Source organism: Epinephelus fuscoguttatus, linkage group LG16 (genome assembly GCF_011397635.1).
Source record: "Epinephelus fuscoguttatus linkage group LG16, E.fuscoguttatus.final_Chr_v1".
Lineage (NCBI taxonomy): Eukaryota > Metazoa > Chordata > Actinopteri > Perciformes > Serranidae > Epinephelus > Epinephelus fuscoguttatus.
The window spans coordinates 28,807,487-28,827,559 of NC_064767.1; the positions used below are offsets into that span (position 1 = coordinate 28,807,487).

Here is a 20,073-nt window from a genome sequence, read left to right on the forward strand (position 1 = left end):
TCTCTGAGTCTCTTTTTGCCCACCTGTCTGTCAGCTCCAGCCACCTGCAGCTGAGACAAAGACAAAGGTGAGCCTGATGAAGAGATGGACAGGCAGGAGGAGGATGGGAGCGGTGGGATGAGGAGGGTCAAAGATGGTGGAATTACCTTGGCTCATCTTCAACAGGCTCCTTGATTTAACATTATTGAAAGATCCCCTGTTTACTTGGCTTCAGGCCTGCGAGAACCTACGAAGAAACCCCCTTCCCCCGCCCCACACACCATTGCACAGGTGTAGGTATGCTTAATCGACTCTAGCGGTGGACTGTTTCTTATGATAACAAACCCTGACATCAGGTATGATAACATTGTGTAAAGCAGGGCACATGAGGGCCTGCCTTGACACACTGTGGACGGCTGCAGATGATGAGTAGTTCATTGTGGTAGCTGTTCAAACAAGAAGGCAGAGTGAAGCAGCTGTTGAGTTTGAATTGGAAACTGCCAATCCAACTGCTTCCTTGTTTCCAAGATTTTATCTAATTAGCAACAATCATGAGCACAGCTTGCTGCCAAAGAATCAAAAGTAAACTGGAAAAAAAACAAAAACAAAAAAACAACTACAAGTTGTTTTCCTGTTTTGGTCCTTCAACAGGAGGTAGACACCAGGATCCTCAGGTAGAGGTGCATGTGTTAAAACTGGCAATTTTGCAAAGAAAACATGAGTCTTTCTTGTTTCAAGAGTCTATTTAAAATCGTAGAATGTGAAGATGAATCAGTTAGCTGATGCCGTTGATAACAACTGTTAGCAGATACTACTGCAGTGTTGTCAGACCAGCTCGTTCAAGTTCCAGCTGCTCCATGACTGACATTGAAAAATGGGAAAAAGAAAAATGGGAAATGAGTAAAAATCATGTTATGAGGAACCGAGATCAAACTGAGACAGAAGTACACACTGAGATTAGTCAGAGATGCATCTCTATAATCGTACCGTGCCTTCTTTCTTCTGTTTTCATTTTCCTTTCTCAGTGTCTCAGTGATCTCATGTCTTACAGCTTTAGTGTATCAAAATGACTATGTCTAGTCCTCTTCCAGCCTTCGTCCGAGTCACACTCTTGTCATTTCTCTCCACGGACATGTGGGTAAATAGAGCAGAAAACACGCCTCTCACACAAAGCTTGTACACAGCATCACGAGGGGAAATAAAAGATTTAAGTGTGCGTGAGGATGTGTCTGCAACACATCGTGTCTTGTTTGAGAGACGTGTCTCCCTGAGCTGATGGCACATGACTGCGAGGCACTTGTGTGTGAATGTGTGTGTGTGTGTGTGTGTTTGACTATTAGATCAGCCACTCACGTCACAGCCTCACTAACAGGAAAAGGTATTTTCTCCTCGCTGGGTCTGATAATTTTACAACAAAATAATTCACAGCTAGGCAGTATTGTCTAAACATCACATTCCTCCGCAAGGCTAAGTGGTCGCCATGGCACACACTTAATGAACGGAAAAAGCAGTAAAACGTTAACAGCAGCCCCATTCTAATCCTCTGTCTTTTACTTTCCCTCTCTCCCAGTCCTGTCCATCCAGGCTGCTGCCATCCAGTTCACCAAGGAGCCCAAGTCCCAGGATGCCTTGCACGGCCGCAGCGCCATGCTACGCTGCGAGGTCAGCGATCCGGCCGACATCACTTACCGCTGGTTTCACAACGGCCAGCCCCTGGTAAATAGCGACAGGCGCTTCCAGGAGGGCAGCAACCTGAAGTTCACCGCTGTGGATCGGCGGCTGGACGCAGGGAACTTTGAGTGCGTCGCAGAGAACACGGTCACAGGAGAGGCGCTCCATTCCACCAATGCCTCCTTCAATATCAAGTGTGAGTGTTTCATTTCAAGCCGTTCTCACCCTCATTCTAAAAAAAAAAAAAAAAACCTCCTGATTGAAAATTGCCAGCTGACAGGGTTTCATAATGGCAACGAGGGCGCGCATCCAGTTTCTGGATCAAAAAAGCAAAACAAAAGTCACAGTGTAAGATGACAGGTAGTATGAGCTTAAGGAATGTTTCCACCTTGTTGCCTTGTTCTTTGTGGCTTCCTCTCTCCCTCTCTCCAAAGGAAACTGGATATGTGTGCCACCAAGCATGTGTTTCTTGTTGCTTGTATCTTTTTTTTTTTCTTCCCCGTTGTGTAACACTCTCTTTTCCCATATACTATCAAAAGGCTTTTGTCTGGAAATTACCAAGAGGTGTAATTTACTTTTTTTGCTATATAATTATTTAGGTTTACATTAACACTGCCTGTCTTGCACCAACTTTTTACTCATGTCAGGCTTTTCACTCCTCAGTTACTCTCCAAACATTTTGTCCCATTAACGGGAGTCTTACTGGTATCTTAATTTAGTTGTTAAGCCCCATAACCCAACCTCAATGACCCTCTTAGGTTTCAGAGGAAGCCATGGGAACTGTGCACAGGCCTGTTTGGGATAAATAACAACCTTGTTCGTGTATTGTTTAAGGCCCTCAGGTACCAGTTGTTACTGAAAAGCCTTTGTGTCTTACAAACACAGAGAGAGTTTGTAGTGATGGCAGTAGAAAACAAAAAGCAAAGCAGGGTGAAAAATGGCTCCATCTGGAATATGTTGTCCTCTCTTGCTACATTCAGCTGGGAGGTTTTTTCTTTGCGGTGATGTTACCCGTTCAAAGGCTGATTACAAGAACAGATGAGTGTCCAGACCTCCTAGTAGCAAACCGAGAGGCAGACTTAGAGGGACAGACGGAGGGGGCGAGCAGAGGTTTAACCCCTGCTCTGTGATGTGTCTCCACCAGTGGATATTTGTGGGTGGCGACACTGAGCCCCGACTTTGAGCGATTAAAGTTTTAGCCAGAAAGACCGAAGCAGCACATCACTTTTCCAAACCTTGTCTGATCTGAAGGGAACTGCTTTTATGTGTTGCAATTAAACATGATGTAGTGTGTCAATAAAGCTCGGCTCACACACTCCCACAGATTAAAAGGGAAAAAAAACAAGTTAGACATGAAGCACCAGTTCTTAAGAGCTGCCATCGTGAACCAGAATAAACTGTACTATCTGCCAGGTCATTTATATTCCCACGCATTGGAAAAGAGAGGCATAGTTTTATTGGAAGGAAGGTAGTGTATTTATTTAAAAAAAAATCCAATTTCTTCTTGCTGAACTCATTTAATCTTGGATATGTATGCACTCGATTATGTGAGTGTAGATGTGCATTGCTCTCACACAAATAGACCTTAAAAGAAAAGAAGTGTCAAAATATATAATAGTGTGGTCTGAAGATGAGATAAATGTGAAAGATGAATCCCGATGATGAACCCTTAGATGATCATCAACTCTGCAGTTCCCCTCAGCTATATAGAGCTTTATAGGTTTTGTTTTTTTGTTTTTCCATCCAGTAACTTTACTCTTTTGGTTCACTCTCCCTGCTCATATTGGCAGCATTTCCAAATGCAGCAGTCAGCTGTTTTCAGCAAAAAGCTCCAATAACCCAGTGAACTCCAGCTGCCCAGCCAACAGCAACAGTTAAACAAAATAAGTGACTAGCTGTTGTGGCTGAAACTAATGATTATTTTCATTGCTGATTAATAAATTGTCAATTATTTTCTCAGTTAATTGATGAGCTGTTTATAAAACTTCAGAAATTGGTGAAAAATGTACATCCGTATTTCCCAAAGCTCAAGATGACGTCCTCAAATGTCTCGTTTTGTCCACAACCCAAAGACATTCATCTTAATGTCATAAAGGAGAGAAAATATTTACTTTAAGAAGCCAGAATGAGAGATTGGCATGTTTATTGTTTGTCTGTCTGAGCCGTGAATACAGTAATAACACCATGACGAAATTTCCTCAAATGTGGCACAAACATCCACTTGGATTCAACAATGAACTAATTAGAATTTGGTGGTCAAAGATCACTGTGACCTAATAACACTTTTTAGCCATAACTCGAGAATTTATACACTAAATGATTGTATAGATCTTCTGTGCTGCCAAGTTGAGTGTCAAGTATCAGTGTTTTAGAGGAACATCCATTATGAAGCCTTGTCAACTGTCATGGTTGCATGTGAGTCTGTCAGACATGAATGTTACCTTTAATTTGGCTCGCGGAGGAATATAACCACGAGGCGGTAATTCTAGGTTTTCTTTAAAAAAAATTGCTCAAACGGATTATTCGATTATCAAGTTTGTCACTGATTAACTTAATAGATGACAACTACTATAACTGATTGTAGCTGTACTAGCTGACTACTAACTAATTAGCAGCTAAAGAGTGAATGCTAATGTTGCTCCAAACCTGCTTGATGTGTAAATCAGCGACTCTTTGATAAGAAGTTTGCTATACCAACTTTATAAAGTGACAATACATCAGTATAGCGGCAGGTTAAACTAAATACATCTTCAATACAGACTTAGAAAGTTTTAAATTTGGCCCTCTGAAGCTCTTCAGTAAGTTGACCAGTGCATCAAAGGCATATTAACTAATGTGTTTGCATAAGATATTTCCTTCTATGCTGGTGTTAATCAGTGTACGTGTTTGCCTGCATGGATTCTCCATCTGCCTCTGAGAGTGTTTATAGGGCATCATATCAAGTAGCCTTTCAAGACAGCCTTTGAAATTGCACGCCTGAAGAGGCTTTCAGCAAGTCCACTACTGAGGTATGCTGCTGGGTACACTGCAGCAACACATTACTCCCTTTTCAGATATGACAGCACCACAGACACGCAGCACATAAAGCAGATATAAGAAGCACATAGCTCAGAGGCAGATATAAATGGTTGTAGTGCAGTATGCTATGCTTGTTGTATGATCGATAGCTTTGTATCAGTTTGATAAGAAAACAGCAACAGGAGTGGACTCCTCAGGCATGACTTCAGATAGGAAACCACCTACAGAAGAACTCCTGTCCTGTGTTAAAGGAGAAACAAGATAATTTATAGCACAGAACAGGCTTGAATCAAAGACACCAGGTAAGGCAGCATACAGTAATAAATCAAGCTTAATCACTTTTGTATGTGGTGTGTATCAACACATTTGTCTCTCTGTCATAATGCACAGGTTGGCTGGCCATCTCTGGATCACTTTGTGTGGATCAGACCATGTTATGACAGATGTTCTCATATTTCCCCAACATACATTTAACGGGCGATAAAGCCGCACACAGCTTAAAAGTAAAGACCCCCTCTGGCATTAACCCTGCATGTGCGCTCACTCATGTGTATGCTAGTTTGCGTGCGTACTAGTAAATGTGGGTTGTAAAGGGGGGGGTATTCCATATGTACTGTACATAGACTGTACCGGAGTAGATTTTTTTCCCCTCCCCCCTCCCGCCCTCTGCAGAGAGAGTTAATTTATCTTGCTCTCAATGGTGGGTGGGCAAATCCTGCCAGTTGAGAGTTATTCAGAGTAATTATCCCCCCTCTGTTTTCACTAATAGAGGTTTTAGCCCCCCTTCATCCTTTTGTCCCGCCCGGTCACTGGGTCTCCATGGCTAGACCGCGTCCAGCAGAGGCGTCAGGCTCAGTCATCACTGTTGTCAGCATGTCTGTTGGTCCTGGAGGCGACGCTTCACTTGACTCTCGGTAACAAGATGCACTCTGACAGCGTTTTGGAAACCAGTGACATAGGTTGTAGGATGAAGGGAAACATACAGTGGAAACACACTGCCTGTTTAATCTCTCCAATCACAGAGCCACTTTCACACAAATACACACACGCACACACATGCACACACACGCCAGCTCGATTTAATCACACAGTGTGTGTCCTTAACCTACATTTCTTCAGCGGATGCATTTTAGAGCATCCTTAACTGATCGCTGAGCAGCTCCGCTCTTTCACATCCTGTCATTATTACATTTTCTGTTCTTTTTTTGGGGGGCTGACAAAATGCAGCTCCTCATTCTTAATGACTTAGGGTCCATCTGCCAGCTTCTCCTCCGCAGAGCAGGGATGCACCGATCCCATACTGATATCAGATATCGGCTCAATACTGACTCAGATAGCTGGATTGGGTATCGGTGACAAAGGGGCCCATCTGTACAATTCAGTTGTATGTTTACGTCTGATTACACATGCGCGTGTATTGTTTTATATGGGAATTTTAATTCATGTACCATTTTTTTTTTTACCCATTTGTTGCTACATATTAAAGCTTTAACCTTGAATTGTAATTCCTATTAATTTAAAGATTTTTTACGTAGTTGCTGGTGTACAATTTATTTTACAAATAATCATTCATACGCATCAGCTTTTGGTTGTCGTCTGTCGAAACTGAAAATATGGGTGCCACTTTTAGTCACCTTATATTTTGAGTAATTAAGATACTATGAAGTTAAACGTCAGCTTGATAATGAAAATGTGACACAAAAGAATGTTTAAAAGCTTTATTATAGTAACTCAACAGCATTCTTGTAGTTTGAGCTTTATACTATATATATGCTCGGATCAATTTGTTCAGGTTCTTCTGGTTCTTTGTCAGTTGAAGTAATTTACACATTTGTTTGTGATATTAACAGCTTAATCAGACATTTCACCACACACTCAGTTGTCCTTAAAACACTAGCCTTAGCGCATGAGAGTAAACACACAAATGCACATGTGGTGTTGTCCGGTTCTGACTGTAACAGCAGTATTTAGATATCGTTTAAGTAACAAATTGTTTTTTATTTCGGGCTGAAGGCTTTGCTGTTTGCTGTCCCTATTTTGCATACAGCATGTTAAAAAATGGTTGCTACTGATGAGAACCTAGCAGCCGTCACTGTTGAGCCATAATTTAACACTGGTATTGGATCAGTACTTGATATCGGCTGATTCAAAAGCTCAGGTATCGGTACTGGGACTGAAAAAGTGTGATTAGTGCATCCCTGCTGCAGAGTGACTTTGCTCCAGTGTCCAAGTGTCTCTTTCCCTTCTTTCTTACTCCTCTTCCTGTCTTATCACAGCAGCATCTCTCTGAGTTGTTGTAGTTGCAGGCTGGCCCGCTGACCCCTGTCAGCCACAGCTGATAAAATCTGACACCTCGTCTAAAACAGCGAGCAGAGTCTGTCACGCTTTTCCCTGGACTCTGCCAGGGCACAAAGTTTACAATATGAAGCCACTCTGCCACATGTTTTAGTGATTTCCATACCCATACGGTGCTGTCAGTCAAATCATACCCCCAACACTCCCCTGGATAACACAATCCACCTTAGCTCTCTGTTACAGAAACCCTTCTCCATGCCAACAAATCAGCTCATTGAGTGAGACAGACAAACAGGCAGCCCTTCGGCACAGTGAGGAATGAATGGTGCAAGCATCTGCCTTGACAATATCCACACAATTCATCTGTTATCGTCCCAGCGTTGATAGGACTTCCTGTTCTGCCTCCAACATAATAATTATACACCCCTAATTATGCCGTTAGCTGCCAGGCCTGCTCCAACACTTAGTCATGCATTGTGAGAGGGATTATGGGCAAGTATTTGCCACTAATAGGTTATGAAAGAGCGCCTTCTGTTTGTCGAGTGGACAGCTGGAGAAACCTGAACCGTGAATGGATCTGTGAGCGGAGTAAAGGGTTAGAGTGTGTGACTGACGCAAAATCCAGGTCAAATTGGAAATGAAATAATACCAAGAATTGGTTTTAACCAGCCGGAGAACCAAATAGGCTCGAAGTGGCAGAAACTTAAGACAGTCACAAGGCTGTGTGTGTTGATAAGCGCTCATTGTTCCAATAGTTGTCAGGTCGAAAGGTCAGACAGTGTGTCCTCTTGTGTGATTAGTTTTTCACCATGGTTTCTCCCCGTGCTCACGCTACCTTCCCAGCTCTACTTGCTTGTATTTCACGCTGCTGGAATGTGAAAGGTTTCTTACAAATGTAAAAAGGTGTCAGAGGGGTTTTCCCAAGAAAAACAGACCAGACACAAGGTTAAATTTATAGGTTGAATTTTTCTATTTCAACTGGCAATAGACGGCAGAAAAACACACATGGACTCTCGTGAATGTAGCACAGAATATGACTTTAAAATTCAGCTGTGTCTCCTGGGGTTGACAGTTTGACACCGCCTGATAGTGGAAACACCCACCTGTTACTCCAGGCAGGTTTAGACAAATTCTTTGATTCATTTGCAGATGTCAGTCATGCTGCAGATGATACTTGTTCCGTCATAATTTTCCTGCTCCTCGGTGACTCACTGTTTTTCCCCTTCTGGTTTTGTCGGCTCCGTTATGTTGCCAGTGAATTAATAATAGGTCTGCCTCAGCGTCTGGCCCCAGGTCCCCAGAGCTGGGACGGCCTTCATCACCTCCTCCTCGTCCTCACTAAGCTACAGGAGCGTTTGACTGGAACGGCCGTCACTGAGACACCCAACTGATTAGCATCCTCTGCAGAACGCACAAAGACATTTGCATGCGTGAATTCATGCTCAGGGGCGCAGCATTATCAACTGTATTTTACTTCTCACCATCATATACAAACACCTCTCTAACACACACATAAACACACACATTTGATCCAGTGTAGTGTGATGTGAACACACACTCTGTGTAAAGGAGCTAATGAGTGGACCCTGTTACTGTAGAGACGGTTTCCCATGATCCCCCGGGGTGCAGAGTAAAGCCAAGTTCTGTCTAATTCGTGGTGACAGGTTTTCCTCTAGCGCCCCCTCTGACCTCACAGCGGTGCTTCCCCCCACTCTCCGCCCCTGTCTCAGGTGGAGGCTCATGCCATGCATATTTCATAGATGATCCGAACAGCAGTAGAGATGCAGCCGCAGTATTCAGCCACGGGCCATAGGAATGGAGCTCAGCGTGATGGAATGTCTCACACTAACACACACACACACACACACACACACACACCATACATACACACAAACCCCCCTCACGGACTCATGCATAAACCAGGGCCAACCCCAAACAAACATGCTCTCTCAGTGAATGTTGTGTACGCACTCAGCAACCACGCTCGGTGTACAGTTGCTCTGTGTCATGCAACCGCAGCTTATATATCATCACATAAATAACTATTAGCCCTGGTTCTCAGTCACTGTGAACACTGAGTATTTGTATAGTCAACACACTCGGCAGGAGAAGGGGAATTCCAGCAGGGTACACTGACGTTGCCTGACAGACAAATCTAAGGTGTCACTCATCAAAAGAGACTCTATAAATAACTTAAAGGGATACTTTGCTGATTTTTAACCAGCTTTGTATCATAACAGTGTGGGCAGTATGTGTAAATGAATTATGTTGTATTTCCATATTTTTGTATGCCTGCCACCACAGACACAAAGAGTATAGAAGAAGATGGATCTATGATTTGGACCAAACTGAAATCAACCATTAAACTAAGCAGCGCTGATCAAATATGAACCAAGAATCTGTCACTGTGTTGCCCATTTCTCACCTAAAATGTTTTCAGACACGTTTTATTCTACTGTTTCACTGTAATCCCGAGATCATTGGTCACAAGCCAGCCGCGATATTGTTTGGTGGCAGAAGGTAGAGCGGGTCATCCACTAACAGGAAGAACGGGGACTCGATCCTTAGCTCCTCCAGTCCGAATGTTGAACTATTCTTACTTAGGCAAGATACTGAACCCCAAATTGCTCCTGATGGCTGTTCCTTCGCTTTATGAGAGCGTGTGAATGGTTACAGAGTAGCAGGTGGCACCATGTATGGTCGCCTTAGCCATCAGTGTGTGAATGTGGCTCAGTAGTGTAAAATATGTATAATATATGAAGAAGGAATAAAGACACTTTGACACATTGAGTGGTCAGAAGACTAGAAACAAGCTATACAAGTACAGTCCATTTACCTTATTGTTTCCTGTGCCAGCTTTTATTTGTCCAGTGCAGTGCAGTGCAGTGCATTGTGGTAGTTGCAGGTTTTCTAGCTATTGAGCAAGAGCAAATGCTACAGCCCTTTTCCTCTGTTTTCCTGGTTATGTGGCACCAATTTCAAAAGTATTTGTGTCTTTCTGCTGCATATACAGCCCAGTCTTGTGAAAAGATCCTCTTTCTGGAGTGAAATATATCTCTAAATATTTCTTTATTCATCCAGTAGACTTCAGTGTGCATCTAGCTCAGCATCATTTTATCAGTAAGCAATTGTCTCCATCCGCTGAAATACAACATGTATTTTTCTGGTTACACCAAAGAGGCTTGGCTTAGACAAGCCACCAATATACTTTTATTGAAAGAGGGCTGAAGTGCCTCAGTACATCATTAGATATTTACTAGTCTCCCTTGGACACTGAAAAATGATTATTGTTGCCCTTCTCTTAGGAATAATTTGTTGCTGTGATGATTTCTGGACGTACTGCATGTAGTTGATATATATTTCCCAGTGTACTGAGTCTAACCCTTAATGGTAAAACCACAATGTTCCCGTCATTTTTCCCTTCACTATGATGCATTCAGGGGACGACTGTGGATTGGTTTCCTTGCCATCTGTTTTCTTCATTTATTCTGTTTTTCATCTGTCACTCAACACGCCATTGATCAGGTATCATGTTACTTGTGTGAGTGATCCCTGTTGTCACTTTGATGGCATTTGTGTGAAGGATGCACTGGTCGAGCATTTTCAAAATTCAATTGGCAGGGTGCTAAAAAGTGAAAGCATGTTCACTGTTGCTTTGTTGCTCATTTCCCTTCTGCCTGATTTTTATGGGCTGCTCTGTAGCCCTTTTAACAGAGTGAGCCAATGAACTGTCCATTAAATGTCCATAAAAAGCACCGTTAAGACCCGGCTCGCTCTTGTGAGTGCAGGACGACGGTATGCGGATGTAAGCCAACCCAGTGATGTGGTAGCTTCCCTCTCTGTCTCCATGAATGAGTCACTGCGCTGTCACAGAGATGTGCACGACTCTGCCCTCATCCCTGCTGCTCCCATTAGAGTCGCAGTGTGTCCCAGGAGGACAGATGACAGGACGACCACTTAACTCAATTTTTTCTCCTGTCCTTCTCCTCCATTATTACTCCTGTCCTCCAGTGCTCCCTCCCTCCTCCCGCTTACTGTCTCCTCTGTTTTTTTTTCTTCTTCTGCAGGGTTAGAAAGTGGTGGTGTGACTTTGAAGGAGCCCGCCTCAGAAGGGGAGATTGAGAGCTCTGCACCGGTCACGTTGCGCTGTCATATTGATGGACACCCACGGTGAGTCACCTCAAGTTCAGAGCTCACAGGGTTAAGGATCATGTTGAGGACTGTACTGAAAAACCATTCTTCTGTCCTCGCTGGCCTCTCTCATGCCCTTATGTTCTTCTTTTCCTATTCTTCTTCTTCCTCCCTCCTCACCTTTGTGTCTCTCTTTTTTCTTTTTTTTTTTGGCTTCATCAATCACACATCTTTTCCCCAATGTTGTCTTTTCTTCTCTTAAACCACTCTCACGCCAATTCTCCTTAAATCCTTCTCTCACTCTCAGGCCGACATGCCAGTGGTTCAAGGACGGGGTGAAGCTGACAGAGAAGAGCCACCAGATCAACAACAAGGAGAGGACGCTCACCTTCACGAGTGCCAGCCCAGACGACAATGGCCTGTACTACTGCTGTGCCAAGAATGCAGCCGGGCACGTTTGCAGCAACAGCAACTTTACTCTCAACATTATAGGTGTGTGTGTGTGTGCTGTTACATGACAGTGTGTTGTGCTGCTGCAACATATTAATGATCTCTTTTTAACACTTTTCTGTCACGTGTAGGCTCAATCCCAGGTCATCTACCACTTAGCCTTTAGCCATTTGTGCTATCACATCTAGGGGTAGGGTTTCCCAGACATCAGTGTGATAATACTATTAGTGCCATAGTTATGTCTGCCTACATTAACAGCGTGGAGGACTACTGATGATGTATCAGGGTCTTGAAGGATTGTCCCATTTCATAGGGAAAGATTTTAACCACTACCCCTTATAACTGTGTTTCCAGGAGCAAAGTGGCTCTTAAAAATGAGAGGTGGGAAGAAAAATAAGAAATTAAACTTGGCTGTAGAATTGCTTGTAGAGCTGCAAGTCATTTTAAGATAATTTTTATTTTCATTATTGATTCATTTAGCAATTAATAGAGAAAAATGCCCCTTATAATTTCCAGGAGCCCAACGTAATGTCTTCAGTGTCTTTATTCCGTCCAACAAACACTCCTAAACTGAAATATATGCATTTTGCAAAAATATAAATCAGAGAAAAGCAGTAGATCCCTTCACATTATGGACGTTAAAAACAGTAATTAGTATATTTGCTTTGAAAAATGACTTGAGTGAGTTTTTCCATATTGCCACACCTGCCAGGAAGTGTGGTGGTGAGGAGGAGGAGGGGTATACAGACCATTAGTGTTGAGAAAGAGCAGGAAGAGAAAGTGATGGAGTTCCTAATGTGATTACCAGAGAGTGTGTTAGCACCTTCCTCCTCCGCCACCCACGCAGACAGAAACAACATCATAAACATCCACCGAGCGAATTATAATATCAGCTCCCTCAGCAGCAGCGTCTTTCTGTTGATCTGACTCGTAGCTCTCACACACACTTTGGTGTACAGTGTTGTATAGGAAGACGATTTGTTTCTCTGCTCTCAACATGACTTAGTGTATGTTGTTTACTCTGTTTGTGTGCGCGCCCCTCCTGTGTTTCATCCCCCCAGCACACCACAGAGTTAGTACAGTACATACAGCAGCACATCTGTGCGAGAAACCTGATGCCCCGCACCACTCTAATTAGCCACCTGCAACACACACACAGACACGCTAGCTTAGCACCTGTGTGGAGGAAGAATGGATAATTGTTGAGTTTCCAGTTACCATGTAGCCACCCTCTGCTCTTCTATAGGGCTTCACCTGAAGGAAAAGCTGACAGATTTAGACAGGTTTTCAATGCACGGTCACAGCTCTTTAAGATGAGGCCTTCCCACTGACTTCTTGGGTGGGCCAGGTGTGAACGCCTTTATTTTTCTTCACACCAACCAGTAGCCATATCCTAATACTGTTTCTGGCACCACAGCTCCATTAGCCGTTCAGATTTGAAATGCTCACACACGTAAACCTGGATTACGGGTATTTTTATGTTCCCATTTCTTTATTGAGCTCAATGCCCTTCAGCTTTGTATTTGGAGTATAACAACGTCCTAAAGTCTGTGTGGTAATTACTCCTCCTCTAGATTGTGCTGGACCAAATCTCTGGTTTTGGCAGGTCAGAGCAGCCTAGTGCAGTGTTAGAGGGCGGCTGGGAGAGTAAAAAGTGTGAAAAGAATGTGAATAGGAGGGAGATGCTGGAGCATTTTTGGGTGATTTGAAATTGAGGGCAAAATCCTGCAACTTCCAATGTTTAAAATACAAAATGACCAGCCTGATTCATTATTTTACCCTTAAATTATACATCAAATTTATTCATTCAGGTACCGATCTTGTTTCCATAGTCGACCCCACTTGAGCCCCTCTAACCCCAATTTCTTGCAACAGCCTGACTTTAGATAATCTCACAGAGAAATGATTTGCTGTGTGTCACTCTACAATCCAGGAGGTAAAAAGGAGGAGGAGATGATGGTCCAGATAAGCTCCAGGGTCTGTTCGCTGACCTCATTAAGTCTCTCCGGGGGCCCCTGAGGTGTTGACACACACACACCGCCACCTGAAGGCCGCTTGCTCACCAGCCCCACGCTGCTGTTGGCAGCTTTTAATAAAGCCCAGTATAGATCCGTGCTACGCACAAGCATCCACGCAGATGAAACTTGATGGTCTGATGCCTGCAGATGTAATCATGCAGATGTTTGTCTCCCTCCTTTCTAACAGATAAGAGTTTTCCCCGGCCGGTGGTCACTCCTGAGGACCAGGTAGTGTTGAGGAACGAGGAGGCAGCGTTCCACTGCCAGTTCACCGCCGTGCCAGCCCCCACGCTGGAGTGGTACCATGAAAACGAGCTGCTGGTAAACAAGTCTCGGTACGTCGAGGGCTAAATCCTCCCCTCTGCAACACTATTTTCTTTCTCATCATACATCTCGTACTCCCCCTCTCCCAACCCGCTCCCTCCACATCCTGCCCTCACTTCATTCTCCTTACTTACCATTATATAAGCTTCAGCTGCAATCGGGTATTCCTTTGAACCCAATGAGGTGGAACCCTTGCGTCGGGCTTTCTGTGTGCTGTTTCAACTCACGCTCAAGATAAATTGCGCATTAAGGAATATTATTACTGGAACAGAGCTCTGTAAAGTTTCTCTGCAGTCTACTATACATCACTTGAACACAGCCTTTCTCTCCAGCCCACCACTAAAGACTCTGCAGCTCTCCAGCGTTCACGCACTGAGCGGAAAACCCCCTCAAGCTACAGTCAGCTTACTAGCACGTACCCTATAAACACATAAGCACTAGATAATAACCAATTTCTATACCAAGTGCAGAGTTTACCCTCGGGGTTCATAGCACCTCATGCTCATACATAGACATACTGCAGGCAGGCTGTTCCACACGGGGAGCAAGCACCGGGTTTTTCGATTTTCAAGTGATTATTGTGTTCAGTGAGCGAGGGAAGAGAAGGACTCCAACATCAATAGTTAGTCGCTTGTGTAATGAGCTTGTCAGAGGCGGGTTTGGTCACCTAGGCAGTGATGACTCAGCACCAGACTCACAGACGGATGGGTAAAAACACACACAGAGACTGTTTCATTAAAAAGCGGGCCTCTTTGTGGTGAAGGTATTCCAAGGCTGCCTGGTGTTCTGTGTGTTTGTGTTTATTGATCTGGGCTGATATAACGCCAGAGGAATGCAGCTCTCTGCAGGAGATATCATCTGTTTAGCACCTGCGTTGTTTAGACAACCCCCCCCCCTTCAGATTATGTGTGAATATTTGATGTAGATTGCTTTTCATATGTGTGAAACCAAAAAAATAAACCAGCATAAGGCTCAAGGCTGTTTTTTTGCAGACAGAAAGAATTCTGCCCCATGGGTCAAACCAACTCCGGAGGGAAAAATATGAAACCAATTCTTTCTGCGCATGTAACTATAAAGATGATTGCCTTGAAAAAACTCTGCCTTTGTTCATTTAGTTTTGTGGTTATTTTAGAGTTTCCTGAGAGTGAAGTAATATTCCACAGACTTGTTCCCCATCTCTCGGGTAGAAACACACACAAGCTCCCAAAGCTCATTTTCCCTCCTGCTATTGAACAGAGAAGAAGAGAAGAGATGACACAGAAATATCGCCCCTCCTCCTGAGGGAATCCATCACAGAGCCAGATCCTGGATGAATCTCGGAAAACTCTTGTCTGGAATTACACAGCACCCTAAATGTATCCAGCAGTACCTTTACTTATTCCTCTGTGCTTTACATGTTCACTTTCTCCACAAGCTTTGTAACGTCTCTGTCATAAAGCGGTGATGAGCTGTTGAGTTGTCCAGTCTGTTGAGGTTTTTTTTCTGTGCTGTGTGGGATGTACAGCTCCTTATCTGTCAGCCCCGAAGCTGGTTTAAGGTCAGCCTTTAATTACTTCTCATCCTGTCCATCATTGGCACTGAGACTCCCTTCATCCTGCCAGAGGCTCGGGGCAGCCGTCAGTTCTGTTCTTTAAAAAGCACAAGAGATTTTTTTTAAAATTACCTCTATGTAGGACACTCGTCTTTGTCTTGTGTGGACAAAGTCTAAGCAGCAGATGTTCTTTTACCATTTTCTCCTTCCCGACACTGATTCTGATATCTGAACTTCGACCAGTATCGAATTGGCTCAGGTTTTATTTGAATGTGAAACTACCTTAAAGTTTATTAATACATTTCGTGGCATCGGATCGGTGCATAAACTGTGTATGTGCCGATTCCTGATCCAGCATTTTAGGAAATATTGGAGGCATTTCTGATACTGGAATCGGTATCGGAACAACTCTCATTACTTTTTTGGGCAGCAGATAGCTCAGGTTTGGTAATTCAGTGCAGTTCAGAAAGCGTCAGGTGACACGCCAAGCACAGAAAAAGCAGGCCTGTGCTAAAATAGTCCTTTTCTGTGGCACTCTGGCACTCACATTGTCCTGTGTGGCAGATCATTTCCATCTGGTGCTCCCAGTAGGCCAAAACAAACGCTAAGAAATTATTTTCAGACGCCATCTGAGCAAAATCTGGGGTTGGGAGTTGCACATGTGCAGAGAGCGTTTCTGTGACATGTGGTGCCGTTAATGTGCTTTCATGTGCAAATAATGTGTGACACTTTACTAATGGTCGGTGATGGTGAGACGGTATGATTGAGAAAAGCTGGAAGTGTAAACTGTTTGATGTGTTTCTTTACAGACTGATCCTGTTATCCAACGGCACTCTGCTGATCACCCAGGTCAAGCCCAGGAACACGGGGTCATATAAGTGTGTCGGCCGTGGCCTCAGAGGGTCCCATGTCACACTGGAGGCGTCTCTCCTCATAGCTGGTACACACACACACACACACACACACACACACACATGAATTTGCAGTTGTTGGACTGGTGAGGGATAAACACCTGTGATCTGTAATCTGAGAGTGAGAGGAGCATTTGGGTTACGTATTTATCCCGCCCTCTATCTCATTCTGCTCTCCCCTCCCTCCTTCTTCTTCTGGCTCTTTCACTTAGAGCCAGATCTCTCCAATGATAATCACATTCCCTTATTGACATCCGGCCCAGCTGTATCCACTACACACGCAGCGATTGAGCATTTTCCTGCTTCCCCTCCATATTATTTCCTCCAACAGTCCAGCTGTTTGCCAAGCTTGTTTATCTCAAGAAGCGTTCTCCAAAGTGTAACAGCACCTGGCTGAGCGAGCAGCATAAGTAACATTAGATAACACACCAGTATGACTCAAACTGGTTAACAAGCAGTGTAATTATGAGCTTGTGAAATGTCATTAGACAGTCCCCTGTGATTTTCATCCAACATCAGTAGAGATTTACTGGGAAGAAACGACTTCCAAATGGTGTGTTAAACCACTTTAAAAAGAAAGCAAAACATCAGAACTGTAACAAATAAAACTTTGAGCATAAAGGGTGGGTTCTCATACATGCAGGAAAAACAATGTAATACACAAGTCCAGACACATCAAAGCTGTTTTATTGCTTATAAGAGCGCCTGCTCTTTTCCCTTATAACCACGACTCCAAGGAGAACTCCTTAAAATGTTTTAAATGGCTGCTTGAGCTTAAAGCAGGAACAATCTGTTGTATCATCTCATTCTGCTAATCAGCCAGCATTTTGAAATGCAAGTGCATGCAAGTCAAATATTTTGTATAAGCTTAGGGCTGGAATTTCTATGCGTTTCAGAGTCCTGAACACTTTATTCCTCTCAAGCAGCCCCCTTTTCCCCAAGGGTTTTGGATTAGCGAGGTACGACTGTATCTGCAGTTTTAACCCAGTGAACCAAGGCTCCATTTAAATACCTTAATTCACTTAATCTGATTGTAATCCTCGCAGGCATTATAAGGGATTGTGTCACAGTAGAATTCAGTATTTAGGGACAAGTTTAAACAGTCACTCCATCGTAGCTCCACCTTATTCACTTCACTGCCCTCCCTTCCTTCTCCCAGCTCCACTTTCCTTTCATCTGCTGAGAAATGTGTGTTTTCCGTTCTCATTAATTGATTTAGATCTTAGACTCGTAGAAGGTCATAGCCACTGACCAGCTTTTAGACTGTTGTCGGCCAATAAAGTATTAATGACTTCCATTTGGGACACACACACAGTAATAAACCACACAGTAGTGGGAGGTCTTGTGAGTCTTTGTAGCACAGATCACATTCCACATTCTGTATAGGAGCTGCCAGTTTTGATATGACCCACCTCACACAGGCCCTGGCTAATTCCCATACAACCTATATACTCAATTCGCCTACTGTGCGCTTTGTTCTCTAATTACTGTGACCTGCGCTACAAATCAGAGGACTTTTCCCTAACAAGACAGGAAATCTGCTAACAGGGCTGTGCATTGGAATTAAGTGCGCTTAGGGCTGCTCATGAAATTCAAAATCAGTAATGCTTCACTGCTTTGAAGACAGCTTGATGATTATCAAGGGCCTTGAGTAAACGGAAATCAATTTCATCATTCTAATCGCTGCTTCATGCTGAAAATTCTTTCACACTCTTCTGCTTTTCACCACAGAGATAGAAGACATGGTGCCCAAGATGTCGAAGGTTTTCACGGCGGACACCCTGCAGCGGGTGGCCTGTCGCCCACCGCGCGGCAGACCTGAGCCCGAGGTGTGGTGGGAGAGAGAAGGTCAGCAGGTGCCCACAGAGGGCAGAGTGTACCAGGACGGCCTGGATTTGGTCTTCAGTCCCACAGAGGAGGGAGACTCAGGCATCTACACCTGCGTGGCCCAGAACAGGGCAGGACGCAAGACACAGGAGGTCACCTTCACCGTGGCCAGTGAGTTATAGAGACAGCTTTAAAGGGACACTTCACCACCACCTTAACATATGAAAGATGATGAAACAGTTTGGGAGTATCTAGCTTCACTATGTTGGTGTGTTTCGAATGAAACAATATAGGCAGGTGGGATATAACGTTGGGAGGAATTTAATTTGGTTGTTGAAAAGTGGGCCTGCCGTAATAGACATGGACAGGCCCCGACAGTGCACACCGACTGTTAAGTGGTATCTATAAGAGGGAGGGAGAGGCGAAGCCCACCGCATGCTCCGTGTAACGTTAGCTGCTGAAGCAATCTAATGTAAAATGCCTTGTGCATAATCTAGAGCTGTCACTCATACCACTTTCCTCAAGGTGAATACATTCTAGCCAGTGGACCTGTAACCACAATATTTTTGGGAAACAAAATTTTGCTAGCTAGCTACCTTAATCCATGCTCTGTGCTAGTAAAAGTTGCAGGTTGACTGATAGGTAGAATTTGAAATTGAAATTGGTTGGTTCTAGCTTACGTAAGCACATGTTATATTTTGTTTTACAGAAAGAAAACACAATTGGATTTTGATAGAAGAATATGAAAAAATATGTATCTATCTTTCGGCATTTATTGTTAAAGGTGTACTATGCAGGATTGTTGGTTACCGTTTGTAAACATGTTTGCAAAAAAATGAAAGTAATAGCCAACACGAGATTCATTCACATTCAGCGTTTCACCTTGCTATGTTTGCACTTTTCCAGCACTTTGTCTCTTGGATACCTACTGCTTACAGTCTGGCACCTGGTTACTACCTTTTTACAAAACCATGACCTCACCTGAGCACTGTGGGGGTTCACACTCAAATATGTCCCCGACACAGAAAATAAGAAGATGATAAGAAAATACAGGCAGAGGGCAGAGTCTCTGTAGATAAATACACCGCCATACACTTCTAGTGGGTCATAAGTGATGACTGAGAGGAATTACTTTTGTATCAGTCTATACATTACATTTTAGGAAAACCCTGCACAGTCTGCCTTTATATATATGTGCAAAATATGACCAGGGGTGTGATCTAAAGAGGAATTTAAAGGATTTTTTAATTTAATTTTAAAGTTCAGTTTACCCGCCACAAAAAGTAAAACCTCTGTGTTGTGAAAACTGTCTTATAATGTCAAGACAGTTTAAAAAAAAGAAAAAAATAACCCCTGACTTGGGCTTGATTTAAGAAAATACTTAACAGAAAGCCTGTGTTAGAGTGGGTAGGGTGCAGGGGAGATCTACTGAAAGATGCTTTTACAATGCATTATGGGAAATGTAGGATCCATTGTTTTCCAGTGTGTGTATCCTTACTAGAAAAAAAAAAGTCAGGATATCTTCAGTGTCTGCTGCTTAATTTTTGGATATTCTTTTTAAAATCTGTCTCTTGTGAGTCCTCGAGCTAGAATGGCATAATTAGTTTTTATTGCAACCCCAAAGTAGTAAAAATAAGTTTTCCCCTGTAGATCATAAGCTGTAACAGAACATAAGCAAGCCAATAAGGGTTAACTTAAGTCATTTAAGCACTCATTCATATGACAGTAAGTCATGTTCTTAAACGTCGGAAGCATGCTGGGAACACTGGGACCATCCACCAGATACATAGGGATTAATAATGGTGTTAGACTGAGCAGTGGGCCAAGCTCATTTACACCTTGCATATTCCTTTAAGGTAATAAAATGTCTGTGCTTATACTAACATTTTCTCTGTGTGTGCGTGTGCGTGTGTGTGTC

At 43.4% G+C, this 20,073-nt stretch overlaps 1 protein-coding gene across 1 annotated transcript in view; it reads left to right on the forward strand.

Moving 5' to 3' along the window:
* ptk7b (protein tyrosine kinase 7b) overlaps nt 1-20,073 on the forward strand; it is an 86,263-nt gene that overhangs the window by 56,204 nt on the left and 9,986 nt on the right. Inside the window, exons 2-7 of the mRNA XM_049600927.1 lie at nt 1,550-1,846; nt 11,031-11,133; nt 11,402-11,586; nt 13,750-13,897; nt 16,227-16,357; nt 18,060-18,326. Of these exons, the coding sequence (XP_049456884.1) occupies nt 1,550-1,846; nt 11,031-11,133; nt 11,402-11,586; nt 13,750-13,897; nt 16,227-16,357; nt 18,060-18,326 (1,131 nt within the window). The remainder of the gene's footprint in view (nt 1-1,549; nt 1,847-11,030; nt 11,134-11,401; nt 11,587-13,749; nt 13,898-16,226; nt 16,358-18,059; nt 18,327-20,073) is intronic.